The 19,058-nt window shown below is 37.7% G+C and overlaps 1 protein-coding gene across 1 annotated transcript in view; it reads right to left on the bottom strand.

The window, feature by feature from the left end:
* The window catches only part of atp1a2a (ATPase Na+/K+ transporting subunit alpha 2a), a 49,607-nt gene that overhangs the window by 26,012 nt on the left and 4,537 nt on the right, over window positions 1–19,058 (bottom strand). The window contains exons 4-10 of the mRNA XM_087810284.1: window positions 18,394–18,597; window positions 16,782–16,895; window positions 15,336–15,470; window positions 13,619–13,736; window positions 8,037–8,305; window positions 4,515–4,713; window positions 2,662–2,771 (exon numbers count right to left, since the gene is read on the bottom strand). Coding sequence (XP_087666410.1) covers window positions 2,662–2,771; window positions 4,515–4,713; window positions 8,037–8,305; window positions 13,619–13,736; window positions 15,336–15,470; window positions 16,782–16,895; window positions 18,394–18,597 — 1,149 coding nt within the window. The remainder of the gene's footprint in view (window positions 1–2,661; window positions 2,772–4,514; window positions 4,714–8,036; window positions 8,306–13,618; window positions 13,737–15,335; window positions 15,471–16,781; window positions 16,896–18,393; window positions 18,598–19,058) is intronic.

The raw sequence follows: 19,058 nt of genomic DNA on the forward strand, positions 1-19,058 counted from the left end.
CCAAAGAAGCATTATCGCTCTTCACCGTAAAACTCCGCCGGTCCTTCCCTGAGAGCCAATTTATTATAATCCCGGCCGCCGACGTTTTTTTTTTTTCAACCGCCGACGCCAGATAGGACGACAAGAGATCCCTCTTTGTTCCTGTTTACTCATTCATGAAGCCACGCAGAAGCAAGGACACGCCGGCGCCGGCGACGCCAGATTTGTCCTTGTTTGTGCCTTTTTTCCATGAATGAATAATCGGATCGGGAGCACTTTTCCCGGTCGGGAGGAAACTTGGAGGGACGTCCGGAGGGTTCGGACGATACCCCTCGAGGGGTCGGCGACCCTCGGGTTCGGTGGGTCTTATTGACCCGCTCGACCAATCCGGCGGAACTCAAATCTCGAAACTAGGAAGCAGGGAGTTCCTTCCTGCGGAGAGTGAGAGCTCTCGTCGGTAGATGGATCTTATTTTCGGCGGCGCTGACGAAGAGTCTCGCTGAGCGGAGGAGATTGTTTACGTCGCTACAACCCGCCGGCGAAAAACATTATGACCATCTGTCTAATAAAGTGCTGCTCGTGTACGGAGGGTTTTGAATCTTTTCCTGCCGAAGTCGTGTCTTAAATTATTAAGATGTTAAAATATATATTCGGTGACAGAGAGTGTGACAGAGAGTGGTGGCTAGCGTAGCCGGCTGAAAGCTTTTCATCCTGTACTCAGCAGGAAGTGAGTTTGACTTCAAGAGGAAGTGTTTTTGGACTTGAGTCGCTCATTACTTTAGCCAGGTTTAACTTAAATACACGATTAATACCTGTACATATAGTGTAAATGCGATGTTTTTGAATGTTTTTGGACTTGAGTCGCTCATTACTTTAGCCAGGTTTAACATTAATACACGATTAATAACTGTACATATAGGGTAAATGCGAGGTTTTTTAATGTTTTTGGACTTGAGTCACTCATTACTTTAGCCAGGTTTAACTTAAATACACGATTAATAACTGTACATATAGGGTAAATGCGAGTTTTTTTTAAATGTTTTTGGACTTGAGTCACTCATTACTTTAGCCAGGTTTAACTTAAATACACGATTAATACCTGTACATATAGTGTAAATGCGAGGTTTTTTAATGTTTTTGGACTTGAGTCACTCATTACTTTAGCCAGGTTTAACTTAAATACACGATTAATACTTGTACATATAGTGTAAATGCGAGGGTTTTGAATGCTTTTATTTTGACTATTTTATTTTGAAAACATTACACAGGAAGTTGTACCGTTTTTGATCCGCAGGATTGTTGAAAGACGAATGTAACGTAGCATCTACTTGCTAACTCCACGAGGTGAAAGAGAGACAAAGTAGTGTTTCAGATAATAAAATGTTAAACCAAACTTTCCACAACGACTCTTATTTTGAAAGGTCTAATATGGGAGACGACATTTCAAGAAATAAAAAATGGTATTAACAGTACAAGAGTTACTTCTGACCTATATACCGATAAAAAGAGACATTTCCTGACCTTAAATTTCAGATTAAGATTTGGTTTTAACAGATATATATTAGAAGATACTTTTATTTTGGAGAGTCGTGATTCCACTCTGGACCTGGAGTCACTCGGATTTGTGACCATGTTTAACCGTAACGTAATAGAACTAACTGTATACATAATCTATCAAAGTAAAGCGATAAAATATTGAACCATACTTTTCACATCGACTCTTATTCTGAAAGGTCAAATGAAGGGAGACGACATTTAAAGAAATGTATTTTTAACACGAGAGTTACTTCTAACTTAATTTTCAGAGAGGAAAACAAAGGAGCCACTTCCTGTTCTTGAACTTCAGAATAGAGTTTGAACATATTTTAGAGAGAGACTTTTATTTTGGAGAGTTGTGATGTCACTCAGAATTGTAGGCATGTTAGTCTTCCATATAAATATATCAACTTTACATATATAATCTTCCTAAGCAATAAATAAAATAGTTAACTATAACTCTTATTTTGAAAGGTGTAATGACGGAAGAATTAATTTCAAGTAATCTAAATTGTATTTACTGTACAAGAGTTACTTCAGACTTAATGATCAGGAAAGAAAAAAGGAGCTTCTTCCTGAACTTCTATTTCAAAATAAGAGTTAGTCTCAACAGTCAAATTTCTTTTTTTTAAATAGACTTTTATTTTGGAGAGTCTTGATTTTACTCTTGACCGGAATCACTTGTAACTTCCACCATATTTAACTTGAATCTAAGAGAATCACTGTATACACAATCTATCGAAGTAAAGCAATACAATTTGAATCCATGCTTGTCACAATCCATCTTATTTTGAAAGGTTTAATTGAAGAAGATTAAAAGAGAAAAATATAAAGTTGAGTTTTCGCTTACTTAATGCTCAAATAGGAAAAGCTAAGCCACTTCCTGTTCTTGTATTTCAGAATAAGAGTTACTGTTATTAGTCGATGAGAGAGAGGCTTTTATTTTGTAGGGTAGTAAATCCACGCTGGGTATGAGTCGCCCAGCGTTTTGACCAGGTTTAACGTTCGTACTGCCTCGTAAGTGGAGGAAGTTAAACCTGGTCAACAGTCGGAGCAACTCTCTCTGTTTTCTTCTGTGAATCATTTTTTACCGAGTCGTTATTTATGACTCAAAAACCATTCCAGACACAGGAAGTGAAACCGTACCATGAGGATGGGCAGGTGGTCCTGTCCGGCCCGGAAGTCGGCCCGGTTGCAGAGCCCGGCGACCCGGGACAAGGCGGACCAGGTGTCGGAACTCTTGTCGAAGCCGGTCCCTGAGTCAGAAGGAGAGACGGTTTTATATCTTGGACTCGAAAAGACTCTCGAGCGAAAACTCAAAGATTCTCTTGACCTGCAGCGACCTTCGTTCACAGGGAGTCTCAAGTCTTCATGTTTCAACTCTTATAACTTTATTCTCGTTAATGATCTGAACCTGTTTCTATCAATTCAATATTGCTGTGACTTCTACTGCACGACGAGTATTTATAAACAAACACGAATATGAAAAGGAAGTTAAAGTATTCAAAAATAAAAAATAAAAAGTATATTAAATTAATTGAACTATTAGGTTAAGAGTACTTTTACAAAACAATTAAAATAAGTCAATTCAGTATTTTAAAAATAAAATGTAATTTTATGTGTCGTTAAATTAGGAGAAAAACTCTAAAAATAAAGAAGTAAATACTTTAGATACTGTTAGTTATAATATTAAATCATTTAGAAAGAAATTATATTACAATTAGTAAATGTAAACTGATATAAATCAGTGAATATTTACATTTAGAAATTATCGTAACTGGGAATAAATTCAATATTTTTTATTTGACGTATTTATTCTACACATGTTCTACTGCACGACGAGTATTTATAAACAAAAACAAATATGAAAAGGAAGTAAAAGTATTTAAGAAGTCAAAGTTAAAAATAAAAAGTAAATTAAATTAATTAAACGATTAGGTTAAGAGTACTTTTACAAAACAATTAAAATAAGTAGATTCAGTATTTTAAAAATAAAATTTAGTTGTATACGTCGTTAAATTAGGAGAAATACTACTAAAAATAAAAAAGTAAATACTTTAAATAATGTTAGTTATAATATTAAATCATTTGAAAAAGAAATGATGATATTTTTCAATTATTAAATTGAAACTGATATAAATTGGTGAATATTTACATTGAGAAATGATCTTAACTTGGAATAAATTCAATATTTTTTATTTTATTTATTTATTCGACACATGTTCTAGTGCACGACGAGTACTTATAAACAAACACAAATATGAAAAGGAAGTACAAATATTTAAAAAGTCAAAGTTAAAAATAAAAAGTAAATTAAATTAATTAAACTATTAGGTTAAGAGTACTTTTACAAAACAATAAAAATAAGTAAATTCAGTTTTTAAAAATAAAATGTAATTGTATATTTCGTTAAATTAGGAGAAATACTTTATAAAAAAAAGAAAGAATTAAATACTTTAAATAATGTTAGTTATAATATTAAATCTTAAAAAATAAATGATGATATTTACAATTATTAAATGTAAACTGATATAAATTGGTGAATATTTACATTTAGAAATTATCGTAACTTGGAATAAATTCAATATTTTTTATTTGATGTACTTATTCAACACATGTTCTAGTACACGACGAGTATTTATACACAAATATTAAAGGAAGTCTAAAGATAATACGGTTCATTAAACTATTTTTAAAATCTACTGTTTCCAGCAGCAACAGATCTTCCCTCCTGGACTGCAGGCAGGTTCTGAACTGGAGGTGGATTTGATTGGTCCTTTGGTTCTGCTGCAGCAGATCCACATGTTTGTAGCCGAGGGGGCCACGGCAGAACCCCCCGCCCCCCTACCCTCGCCCCCCCTTACACCGCCACTCAATTAATCCGGGTGTCAGGACTCTGCAGCGTGAAAACTGAGCAGATGAGTTTCAGCGGGGGGTGTGTGTGTGTGTGTGTGTGGGTTAGTGTGTGTGTGACGTCACACCCTCCATCCCTCTCTCACCGGACTGGTCCTCGGACGTGTCCGCCTCGTGGATCTGGTTGTCGAACCACATGTGGGCCACCGTCATGCGGTTCTGGGTCAGCGTGCCCGTCTTGTCGGAGCAGATGGTGGAGGTGGAGCCCAGGGTCTCCACGGCCTCCAGGTTCTTCACCAGGCAGTTCTTCTTGGCCATTCGCTTGGCAGTGAGAGTCAGACACACCTGGGGGAGGAAGGGGTGAGGACGGGTGAGGACGGGTGAGGAAGGGTGAGGACGGGGGAGAGAGAGGGAGGGAGGAGGAGGGAGCAAGAATGAGTGATTGTTAGTCAAATGCAACGGTGCATTCAAGGGTTTGTGCAGGGGAAATCATGTGTGGTGCAAACATGTGTGTAGGTGTGTGTGTCTGTGTGTGTGTGTGTCTGTGTGTGTGTAGATAGCAGGTGCACAGGGACATGAAAATTCCATGAATACGCACAATTCATGCGGCGAGATACGACAACCTGGACCACATTTATTCACGTCGGGAAAACTTGACACGCACACATGTTCGCCTATAAATACACACACAGCCGCCGCGCACACGCACACTTGTCGTCGCCGATAACCCTACACACACACAAACACACACACATTGTTGTCGAACCATGCGAGCGCACAATCGCTCATATGTCAGACCACCGGTGAATACACAAGCCGATACACACATACACGTCTACAAAATGCATTAACACAATGGACACACTTGAATCAGACACACACCTGCACAAAAAAAAACAACCCATTTGCAGAAACACAAACTTGGACGCAGACAAACACACTTATCTTTCTATTACACACTTGACTCTTGACGGAGTCGTCACTGCTTTCATTTGTTTTTAAAACCAAAATATGCCCAAACATCGGCTTTAAAAACGACTGTAACCTCTCGTCCTCAGTCGTAACTGCTTTCATTTGTTTTCAAACTAAAATATGTCCAAACATCGGCTTTAAAACGACTGTATCCTCTCGTCCTCAGTCGTAACTGCTTTCATTTGTTTTCAAACTAAAATATGTCCAAACATCGGCTTTAAAACGACTGTATCCTCTCGTCCTCAGTCGTAACTGCTTTCATTTGTTTTCAAACTAAAATATGTCCAAACATCGGCTTTAAAACGACTGTATCCTCTCGTCCTCAGTCGTAACTGCTTTAATTTGTTTTCAAACTAAAATATGTCCAAACATCGGCTTTAAAACGACTGTATCCTCTCGTCCTCAGTCGTAACTGCTTTCATTTGTTTTTAAAACCAAAATATGTCCAAACATCGACTTTGAAACAACTGTATCCTCTCGTCCTCAGTCGTAACTGCTTTCATTTGTTTTCAAACCAAAATATGTCCAAACATCGGCTTTGAAACGACTGTATCCTCTCGTCCTCAGTCGTAACTGCTTTCATTTGTTTTCAAACCAAAATATGTCCAAACATCGGCTTTAAAACGACTGTATCCTCTCGTCCTCAGTCGTAACTGCTTTCATTTATTTTCAAACCAAAATATGTCCAAACATCGGCTTTAAAACGACTGTATCCTCTCGTCCTCAGTCGTAACTGCTTTCATTTGTTTTTTTAAAACAAAAATATGTCCAAACATCGGCTTTAAAAACGACTGTATCCTCTGGTCCTCAGTCGTAACTGCTTTCATTTGTTTTCAAACTAAAATATGTCCAAACATCGGCTTTAAAACGACTGTATCCTCTCGTCCTCAGTCGTAACTGCTTTCATTTGTTTTCAAACTAAAATATGTCCAAACATCGGCTTTAAAACGACTGTATCCTCTCGTCCTCAGTCGTAACTGCTTTAATTTGTTTTCAAACTAAAATATGTCCAAACATCGGCTTTAAAACGACTGTATCCTCTCGTCCTCAGTCGTAACTGCTTTCATTTGTTTTTAAAACCAAAATATGTCCAAACATCGACTTTGAAACAACTGTATCCTCTCGTCCTCAGTCGTAACTGCTTTCATTTGTTTTCAAACCAAAATATGTCCAAACATCGGCTTTAAAGCGACTGTATCCTCTCGTCCTCAGTCGTAACTGCTTTCATTTGTTTTCAAACTAAAACATGTCCAAACATCGGCTTTAAAACGACTGTATCCTCTCGTCCTCAGTCGTTACTGCTTTCATTTGTTTTCAAACCAAAATATGTCCAAACATCGGCTTTGAAACGACTGTATCCTCTCGTCCTCAGTTGTAACTGCTTTCATTTGTTTTCAAACTAAAATATGTCCAAACATCGGCTTTGAAACGACTGTATCCTCTCGTCCTCAGTCGTAACTGCTTTCATTTGTTTTCAAACCAAAATATGTCCAAACATCGGCTTTGAAACGACTGTATCCTCTCGTCCTCAGTCGTAACTGCTTTCATTTGTTTTCAAACCAAAATATGTCCAAAGATCGGCTTTAAAAAGACTGTATCCTCTCGTCCTCAGTCGTAACTGCTTTCATTTATTTTCAAACCAAAATATGTCCAAACATCGGCTTTAAAACGACTGTATCCTCTCGTCCTCAGTCGTAACTGCTTTCATTTGTTTTTTTAAAACAAAAATATGTCCAAACATCGGCTTTAAAAACGACTGTATCCTTTCGTCCTCAGTCGTAACTGCTTTCATTTGTTTTCTAACCAAAATATAACCAAACATCGGCTTTAAAACAACTGTATCCTCTCGTCCTCAGTCGTTACTGCTTTCATTTGTTTTTAAAACCAAAATATGTCCAAACATCGACTTTGAAACAACTGTATCCTCTCGTCCTCAGTCGTAACTGCTTTCATTTGTTTTCAAACCAAAATATGTCCAAACATTGGCTTTAAAACGACTGTATCCTCTCGTCCTCAGTCGTAACTGCTTTCATTTGTTTTTTTAAAACCAAAATATGTCCAAACATCGGCTTTAAAACGACTGTATCCTCTCGTCCTCAGTCGTAACTGCTTTCATTTGTTTTCAAACCAAAATATGTCCAAACATCGGCTTTAAAACGACTGTATCCTCTCGTCCTCAGTCGTAACTGCTTTCATTTGTTTTCAAACCAAAATATGTCCAAACATCGGCTTTAAAACGACTGTATCCTCTCGTCCTCAGTCGTAACTGCTTTCATTTGTTTTTTAAAAACAAAAATATGTCCAAACATCGGCTTTAAAAACGACTGTATCCTCTCGTCCTCAGTCGTAACTGCTTTCATTTGTTTTCTAACCAAAATATGTCCAAACATCGGCTTTAAAGCGACTGTATCCTCTCGTCCTCAGTCGTAACTGCTTTCATTTGTTTTTTTAAAACCAAAATATGTCCAAACATCGGCTTTAAAACGACTGTATCCTCTCGTCCTCAGTCGTCTCACGGGATTTCATCTGTTTACACTGTTACACTGTTTTTGATTAACTTATGACCCAAGTTTGACTGCACTACTGAACATGACCACTAGTGGGAAAGTGTCTCTAAGGAGCAAAGTCTACTGAGGAGTTAGTGACATTTTACAAGGAAGGTGCAGTAAAGCTAGGTGGATTGCGACAGAACTCACGGTGACGGTGGCCAGCAGACCCTCGGGCACGTTGGCCACGATGATGCCGATGAGGAAGATGACGGCCTCCAGCCAGGTGTAGCCCAGGATGAGCGACAGGATGAAGAAGGACACGCCGAGGAAGACGGCCACGCCCGTGATCAGGTGGATGAAGTGCTCGATCTCGATGTTGATGGGCGTCCGGCGCACCTCCAGCTCGGACGCCAGCGTGGCGATGCGACCCATCACGGTCCGGTCCCCCGTGGCGATGACGATGCCTCGAGCCGTGCCTGAGGCGGGAACCAGATTGGGAAAAAAAGTTAGCGGTCGTTTCAGCGCCGCGGGAATAAACGCGTCGAGAACCACATCCAAGAAAGTGTTTTTGTGTTTTTGTAGTTTGAACGAAAACATCTGAACATCGACGTCTATACAAATCATTGAAATATGAAACACAACAAACAATTAGTTAATAAACACAAAACTAGCCTCCGGTAACAAATAGCTCGACACGACAACTCTGTTGACGCAACACAAATCTAATAGAAACATTATGAAGCACGAAAAAGATTCGACAACACGTTTTATACAAAACATCGAATTATGAAACAAAACAAACAATAAAATTAATAAACACAATAACAAATAGCTCAACACAACAACTCTGTTGATGCAACACAAATCTAATAAAAAACTTATGTAACACAAAGTACGAGAAAGACTCGACAAAACGTTTTACATAAAAACATGGAAATGTAAAACACAACAAAAAAATGAATTAATAAACACAAAAATCGCCTCACAATAACAAATAGCTCGACACAACAAATCTGTTGACGCAACACAAATCTAATAAAAAAATTATGTAACACAAAGTACGAAAAAGATTTGACAACACGTTTTTATACAAAACATTGAAATATGAAACACAACAAACAATAAATAAACACAAAAATCGCCTCACAATGACAGTTAGCTCGACACAAAAAATCTGTTGACACAACACAAATCTAATAAAAACATTATGTAACACAAAGTACGAAAAACATTTAACAACACGTTTTATATAAAAACATGGAAATATGAAACACAACAAACAATGAATTCATAAACACTAACATCGCCTCATAATAACAAATAGCTCAACACGACAAATCTGTTGACACAACACAAATATGATCAAAAAATTATGTAACACAAAGTACGAATAAGATTCGACAACATGTTTTATACAAAACATTGTATTATGAAACACAACAAACAATGAATTAATAAACACAAAAACCGCCTCCGGTGACAAAAAGCTCGACACAACAACTCTGTTGACGCAACACAAATCGAATAAAAACATTATGAAGTACGAAAAAGACTCGACAACACGTTTTATACAAAACATCAAAATATGAAACACAACAGGAATTAATTAACAAACACAAAAGTCGCCTCACAATAACAAATAGCTCAAGAAAACGCCTCTGTTGACACAACACAAATATTTATAAAAACATTATGTAACACAAAGTATGAAAAAGATTTGACAACACATTTTTATACGAAACATCGAAATATGAAACACAACAATAAAATGAATAAACACAAAAATCATCTCACATTAACAAATAGCTCGACACAACAACTCTTTTGACGCAACACAAATCTGATCAAATATTATGTAACACAAGGTACGAATAAGATTCGACAACACGTTTTAAAAAAAACGTCGAAATATGAAACACAACAAACAAAAAAATTAATAAACACAAAAATCGCCTCACAATAACAAATAGCTCGACACAACAAATCTGTTGACGCAACACAAATCTAATAAAAACATTATGTAACACAAAGTACGAAAAAGATTTGACAACACGTTTTTATACAAAACATTGAATTATGAAAAAAAAAAAACAATGAATTAATAAACACAAAAATCGCCTCCGGTAACAAATAGCTCAACACAACAACTCTGTTGACGCAACACAAATCTAATAAAAACATTATGAAGTACGAAAAAGACTCGACAACACATTTTTATACAAAACATCGAAATATGAAACACAACAATAAAATTAATAAACACAAAAATCAACTCACAATAACAAATAGCTCGACACAACAACTCTTTTGACGCAACACAAATCTAATAAAAACATTATGTAACACAAGGTACGAATAAGATTCGACAACACGTTTTAAAAAAAACATAGAAATATGAAACACAACAATAAAATTAATAAACACAAAAATCAACTCACAATAACAACTAGCTCGACACAACAACTCTGTTGACGCAACACAAATCTAATAAAAACATTATGTAACACAAAGTACGAAAAACATTTAACAACACGTTTTATATAAAAACATGGAAATATGAAACACAACAAACAATGAATTCATAAACACAAAAATCGCCTCACAATAACAAATGGCTCAACACGACAAATCTGTTGACACAACACAAATATGATCAAAAAATGATGTAACACAAAGTACGAATAAGATTCGACAACATGTTTTATACAAAACATTGAATTATGAAACACAACAAACAATGAATTAATAAACACAAAAACCGCCTCCGGTGACAAAAAGCTCGACACAACAACTCTGTTGACGCAACACAAATCTAATGAAAACATTATGAAGCACGAAAAAGATTCGACAACACGTTTTATACAAAACATCAAAATATGAAACACAACAGGAATTAATTAACAAACACAAAAGTCGCCTCACAATAACAAATAGCTCAAGAAAACGCCTCTGTTGACACAACACAAATATTTATAAAAACATTATGTAACACAAAGTATGAAAAAGATTCGACAACACGTTTTATTCAAAACATCGAATCATGAAACAAAACAAACAATAAAATGAATAAACACAAAAGTCGCCTCACAATAACAAATAGCTCGACACAACAAATCTGTTGACGCAACACAAATCTAATAAAAACATTATCTAACACAAAGTACAAAGAAGATTCGACAACATGTTTTATACGAAAAATGGAAATATAAAACACAACAAACAATGAATAAACAAACACAAAAATCACCTCACAATAACAAATAGGTCAACACAACAACTCTGTTAACGCAACACAAATCTAATAAAAACATGAAACACAAAGTATTAGACAAAATCGACAACATTTTGAAACACGACACTAATGACAAACACAACGACACACTAGTAAACAAGAACACAAATACAAACATCTAAGGCCAAAACACAAGAGTTAACACAACTCAACGCACACTGACGGACACAAATGGACACAAACGCACACTGACGGACACAAACGGACACAAACGGACACAAACGCACACTGACGGACACAAACGGACACAAACGCACACTGACGGACACAAACGCACACTGACGGACACAAACGGACACAAACGGACACAAACGCACACTGACGGACACAAACGCACACTGACGGACACAAACGGACACAAACACACACTGACGGACACAAACGGACACAAACACACACTGACGGACACAAACGGACACAAACGGACACAAACGCACACTGACGGACACAAACGCACACAAACGGACACAAACGGACACAAACGGACACAAACGCACACTGACGGACACAAACGGACACAAACGGACACAAACGTACACAAACGGACACAAACGCACACTGACGGACACAAACGGACACAAACGCACACTGACGGACACAAACGCACACTGACGGACACAAACGGACACAAACGCACACTGACGGACACAAACGCACACTGACGGACACAAACGGACACAAACGCACACTGACGGACACAAACGCACACTGACGGACACAAACGGACACAAACGGACACAAACGCACACTGACGGACACAAACGCACACTGACGGACACAAACGGACACAAACGGACACAAACATACACTGAGGGACACAAACGGACACAAACACACACTGACGGACACAAACGGACACAAACGGACACAAACGCACACTGACGGACACAAACGCACACAAACGGACACAAACGGACACAAACGGACACAAACGGACACAAACGCACACTGACGGACACAAACGCACACAAACGGACACAAACGGACACAAACGGACACAAACGCACACTGACGGACACAAACGGACACAAACACACACTGACGGATACAAACGGACACAAACGCACTCTGACGGACACAAACGCACACAAACGGACACAAACGGACACAAACGGACACAAACGGACACAAACGCACACTGACGGACACAAACGGACACAAACGGACACAAACGGACACAAACGCACACTGACGGACACAAACGCACACTGACGGACACAAACGGACACAAACACACACTGACGGACACAAACGGACACAAACGGACACAAACGCACGCTGACGGACACAAACGCACACTGACGGACACAAACGCACACAAACGGACACAAACGGACACAGACGGACACAAACGCACACTGACGGACACAAACGCACACAAACGGACACAAACGGACACAAACGGACACAAACGCACACAAACGCACACTGACGGACACAAACACACACTGACGGACACAAACGGACACAAACGCACACTGACGGACACAAACGCACACAAACGCACACAAACGGACACAAACGGACACAAACGGACACAAACGCACACTGACGCACACAAACGGACACAAACGCACACAAACGGACACAAACGCACACTGACGGACACAAACGGACACAAACGCACACTGACGGACACAAACGGACACAAACGGACACAAACGGACACAAACGGACACAAACGCACACTGACAGACACAAACGGACACAAACGGACACAAACGCACACTGACGCACACAAACGCACACTGACGCACACAAACGGACACAAACGGACACAAACGGACACAAACGGACACAAACGCACACTGACGGACACAAACGCACACTGACGGACACAAACGGACACAAACGGACACAAACGGACACAAACGCACACTGACGGACACAAACGGACACAAACGCACACTGACGGACACAAACGGACACAAACGGACACAAACGGACACAAACGGACACTGACAGACACAAACGGACACAAACGGACACAAACGCACACTGACGCACACAAACGCACACTGACGCACACAAACGGACACAAACGGACACAAACGGACACAAACGGACACAAACGCACACTGACGGACACAAACGCACACTGACGGACACAAACGGACACAAACGGACACAAACGCACACTGACGGACACAAACGCACACTGACGGACACAAACGGACACAAACGCACACTGACGGACACAAACGGACACAAACGCACACTGACGGACACAAACGCACACTGACGGACACAAACGGACACAAACGCACACTGACGGACACAAACGCACACTGACGGACACAAACGCACACTGACGGACACAAACGGACACAAACGCACACTGACGGACACAAACGCACACTGACGGACACAAACGCACACTGACGCACACAAACGGACAGGTGGATAAAATCGTCTCCATAATGTCGCGCTCGCTGGCGTCCAGATGGTTCGGCGACACTCGACCCTCGCGGGCGACAACCAGACGTGAACTACTGACCCTCGACACAGTTGGTGGAGAAGAAGCAGATGTTTCGCGTCTCCAGCGGATTGTCGTTGGTGAACTCAGGCGAGCGCGTCTGCGGCTCCGACTCGCCGGTCAGAGACGAGTTGTCCACCTGCGGAGCCGCCATGACTTTTACTCAACATGTCCATCATCGACACACAATAACACACTAAAATGACAACAACAACAAACTAATTTTTTTTAACATGCTAAAGATGCTAACGAAGCTAACAATGCCAACGAAGTTAAATAATTGAATTAGCTAGCAAATGTTTCTGAGTGAAAAAAATGTTTAAATAATATGATGCTAACGTAGCGGACGTGCTACATTAGAGTCAGTTCAAAATATTCCTGAAGCTAAAGTTCAAATTCAAAGTAAAAACGAAGAAAACATTTGCTTTGAAAAGTTGCTAAATAGTTAGCTACATGTTCTCAGTGTTATCTTGACCTTTAAAGTATATATTTTATTGAATATTGTTTTGATTGTTTAAGCGATTTGTGACCCTGGTCTGGAAAAGCGCTATATAAATAAATATTACTTACTTACTTACTTGTTATCTCTGGGTCACGGTGACCCGAAGGCCTGGAAACAAATGTGTTTGTGGTATCCCTTTTGTTGTCTCTGGGTCAAAGGATACCACAAACAAATTTGTATTCGGGCCTCCGGGTCACCTTAATCCAGAGATAACACAAAAGATAAGATATTCCATAAGCTTAAGTTTAAATTTAAAGTCAAAATAAAGGAATCATTTGCGTTACAAATTTTCTGAAACCGTTAGCATTGTGCTAAATAGGGGGGTGAGAAAAATATACGATTTATAGCAACATTTTTTTCACATTACAAAATAGAAATATTATGGCATGAATCGAGTTCAAAATTTAAAAACATATTAAAAAAGAGTTGTTCTGCTAAATGTTTAGCATGCTAACGAAATTGAATACTTGAATTAGCTGACGAAAAAAATTCAAAAAAATGTGATGCTAACGTAGCGGACGTGCTACTTTAGAGTCAGTTCAAAATATTCCCGAAGCTAAAGTTCAAATTCAAAGTAAAAACAAAGAAAACATTTGCTTTGAAAAGTTGCTAAATAGTTAGCTTCTGTACTAATAGGGGTGTGAGAAATGTATCGCAATTTTTTAATATTTAATATTTCTGTATCGAATTCAACAGAGTTTAATGGATCTCAAAAAGAAAATTAAAAAAAACATATCAAGAGTAACAGCTGTAAATTGTACAACAAACTAATAATGTTGTGTACTTTAATTAGCAGACGAACCTTCAAAAACTATTCTGAGTGACAAACAATTTCAAATAATATGATGCTAACGTAGCGGTCGTGCTACTTTGGAGTCAGTTAAGATATTCCTGAAGCTTAATTTAAATTAAAAGTCAAAATAAAGGATACAATTACTTTGCAGTGAAAACAGTTAGCTAAGGTGCTAGAAATAGATAAACTAATTTATCGCAATATTTTTTCTAAAGATACTGTATCGAAATTCAATGATATCAATTATTGTGTTGCAATTACACTTACGGCCGCTAGAAGCAGTCTTTAACATTAACAATGAAATCCTGTGATATCCCAGTAACGACTGAGGACCAGAGGATACAGCCGACTACAGCAGCTTTTAAAGCTGATGTTTGGACTTATTTTGGTATCAAAACAAATGAAGCTAACATGCTAACGAGGAACCAAAGATCCGCTCAGACCTTGCAGCCGCTGGAGGAGATGATCCTCAGGTCGGCAGGGACTCGATCTCCTCCCTTGATCTCCACCAGATCTCCCTGGACCACGTTCTCCGCCTCGATCTGGAGCTTCTCTCCCTCGCGGATCACGATGGCTTGCTGGAGGCGTGGAGGAGAACCAGGAGGTCAGCAGGTCTGTGCACTTGTTTGAAAAACCATTGGATTCTCCAGCTGAACTATGTGTTTATTTGTTGTTGTAGAATGAAAATGTTGTTGTCATTTTTGTTTGTGCATCGGGTTGTGTATTTGATGTGTTATGAGCTAATGCATTTGCATTTAATTCGTTGTTGTGTTTTGTGTTGTTTTATTTGCTAGGTATAATAACACTTTTTGTGTCGTTATTATGAATTGTGTCTGATTATTTTTAGTGTTTCATTTTGTGTTGTGTTTATTTAAGTATAGGGTCCTTTGCAGTGTAACTCTTTTACATGTTAGAGTTTGTGTTTTATGTCGTTGTTGTTTCTTTATATCCCAGTTATTTTGTTTTTTGTCATCTGTTTGTTTCAAGCTCGTTTGTAGATGTGTTTTTCATTTGCTTATTTCTTTGTTTACTGATCAAAAGTGTTATTGTTCAGTGTGTGTTATTAGTTGATCGGTAGTTGTGTTAAACTTGTTACATGTGTGTAATTCGTTGTTGTGTTCATTTCCTGGTTATTTTGGTATTTTGTTGTTGTGTTTTTTAAATATGTGTTTATCTTTCATTTGAATATGTTTAGCTTTTGTGTTTTATTACATATTTCTATGTTTTGTGATTCAATGTGGCTTTGCAATGTTGTGTGTTTGGTTGGTGGTTGTGTTTAAAGTTGACCAAACCAATATCGAGTGTTTTGTTGCTTTAGGAATCCATGTTGTGTTTGGTGTTTTCTTTTTTTGTTGTGTGATACATTTTTGATGTTTATCCATGTCATTTCTTCTTTACTGCTTCTGTGTTTCATTTGCTCGTGTCATTTATATTTGTGTTTATATTTTCATATTTTTATGTCAACTGTCCTGTTCAGTGCATGGAGTATGTTGTTGTGTTTAGCAGCTCTATAATATGTGTAGCTAATTGTTTCGGTTTTGTGTTTATTTACATATTTATTTTTGTGTTTTAACGCGGCTTCGTAATGTTGTGTTTTTTTTGTTGCATTTAATAATCTGCTTGAGTCTTATTTCTATGTTACTGGATGTGTTGATGTGTTGTTTAGTTGTGTTACTAATTTAATTGGTAGTTGTGTTTCATATTTTTCTGATTGTTTATTGTTGTCGTGTTTAGCAACAATGGAAAGTGTTGTGTTTCTCCTGTTTTATTACATATATCTGTGTTTAGTGATTGGGTTTTGTGTTGATCGGTACATGTTTTATTCAATTATTATTTGTGTTTTATTTGTGTTTATATTCAGAGAATCTCTAGACGAGTCCTGGACTCACCTGCGGCACCATCTTCTTGAAGGAGTCCATGATCCTGGAGCTCTTGGCCTCCTGGAAGTAGGAGAAGCAGCCGGTGATGATGACCACGGCTGCGAGTACGACGCCCAGGTACAGCTGCAGACACAGATCACAGATCAGTGACACGCGTGACCACCGGCCCCGCTTGATGATGTCATCAGATGGAGACAGTGAAGTGTACATTCCTTGCAGGAATCTGAGGGACACTCTGAAGTGGCCCTCAGGGGCCTCGAGCTACATCTCGGATTAAACCGTCGCGGATTAAAGTCGTCACACGACGGCGTGGAGTGTCACGTGACGACCGGAGTGCGGCGAGTCCGCGGGGGGCCTGAGCCGACGGCAGCGGTCAGCACTAATCTGCAGGCGGGTTCGATCGGTTCCCGCGGGATTGAGGTTACCACAGCGTGACCTGGATGTTCCGGCACGATACGCCGGGAGATTTACAGGCGAGAGGTCGAGCGGTTCAGACGTGGAGCAGAATCTGTGAGCGTTTTGGAAGTTGGAGCTCCGAGGAAAGTTGGAGAAACACGGAACTGAGACTTTATAACTATTTTTATCTTATCTCGATGTCTGATCGTTTCATCTGGCGAATTAAAAATTGATCAATTATTTATTATGAAAAAAATTGCAAAAATCAATGTGATTGAGCTGAAATAGAAACAAAACAAATCTATATGAATAATAATAAATAATAATATTTTAAAATTAAGAGATCTTAAAAAAATCTACTTTAATCATAAAAAGTTGGCAATAAAAATTAAAAATAATCTTAAAAGTAAAAGATCTGCCAGAGTAAAAAAAAAAACAACTTATATTAGAAAAAATACTAATAAAATGTTATAATAATAATAATTTAAAAATATAAAAATATAAGTGGGTGGAGACAAACTTGACCTTTGATTGACTATGAAAAAAAGCACAAATACATTTAAATGTAAAAAAGAATAATACATTTAAAAAAAAAATAACATTGGAAAACAACAAATTTATAAGGTAAAAATAAGAGTAAATATTAGACACAAACTTGAAAATTGACTATGAAAAATAGCAACAAAAAAAACGTTTAAATGTAAATTGAATAAATTATAAACTATTTAAAAAATGTAAAAACAAGAAAAGTAATTATTGAAACATTAACAAATAAGATTAAATAATAGGCACAAACTTGTTTATTGATTATATAAAAAAGCAATAATTAATGTAAAGGTGATAAATAATAATTACTTATTTAATAATACTAAAAATAAAAAATAAATGTGAACTTATACATGATTAAAAAAAGTAAAGAATGGCAGAAAAAACGACTTGACTTGATTATGAAGAAGCACAAATTAATTTATATGTAAATAATAATAATTAATTATATTAAAAAGACAAAATATTGTTTTTAGCTAAAACATAAAAATAGAGTAAACTTGAAATAATGATTGACTATAAAAAAAAAGTAAATATGAATATATGATTTAAACGTGAAAAAAACATCCAAATGTTTAAATAATTGAAGAAAGAGTTGTAAGTCGTAGCAACATGCTAGCAGCTACAAACGCTAACGTCGCTCGACGGTCAAAAAAAAATGGACGCCAGTTTGTCTCACGTTGTCGTTGACAGGCTCGTCCTCCGTCGCCACTTGGATGCTGTACGCGAAGAAGCACAAGATGGCGCCGATCCAGAGCAGGATGGAGAATCCTCCGAACAGCTGACGGCAGAACTTGACCCACTCGGGCGTGGTGGGGGGAGGGGTGAGCGAGTTCGGACCGTCCCGCTCCAGAACCTCCGCGGCCCGAGCCGTGGTGAGACCCTGAGGAGGAACCAGAGTTTTTTAGACACTTTTATTGAATGAAGAACCACATTAACTAAATATAAAATAAATACATTTAAAATCAATATAAATAAAGCAAAATTCACGAAAAAAAGTGGGAGAAATATTTAATAAAAACAATCTGAAAAAAAATATGATTCAAATGTAAAGGATTAAAACATAATTGAACAAAAACTGTATAAAAAGAAGTGCTGACAAATAATCTTAATATATATATATATATATATTTGAGTAAAACTTTTAAAATAAAAAAATGCAATAAAACTTGAAATAATAATAAAAAAAATACATTTAAAATCAATAAAAGTAAAGTAAATGTATGACTATAATGGAAACACAATAATAATAACGTATAACAATAAGGTTTATGATTTTAAAAAGTACTAAATTATTTCAATCAATTAAGATCAACATATTTAAAAAACAATTAAACCATTTTT

Source organism: Callionymus lyra, chromosome 16 (assembly GCF_982586985.1).
Source record: "Callionymus lyra chromosome 16, fCalLyr1.hap1.1, whole genome shotgun sequence".
NCBI classification, from domain to species: domain Eukaryota; kingdom Metazoa; phylum Chordata; class Actinopteri; order Syngnathiformes; family Callionymidae; genus Callionymus; species Callionymus lyra.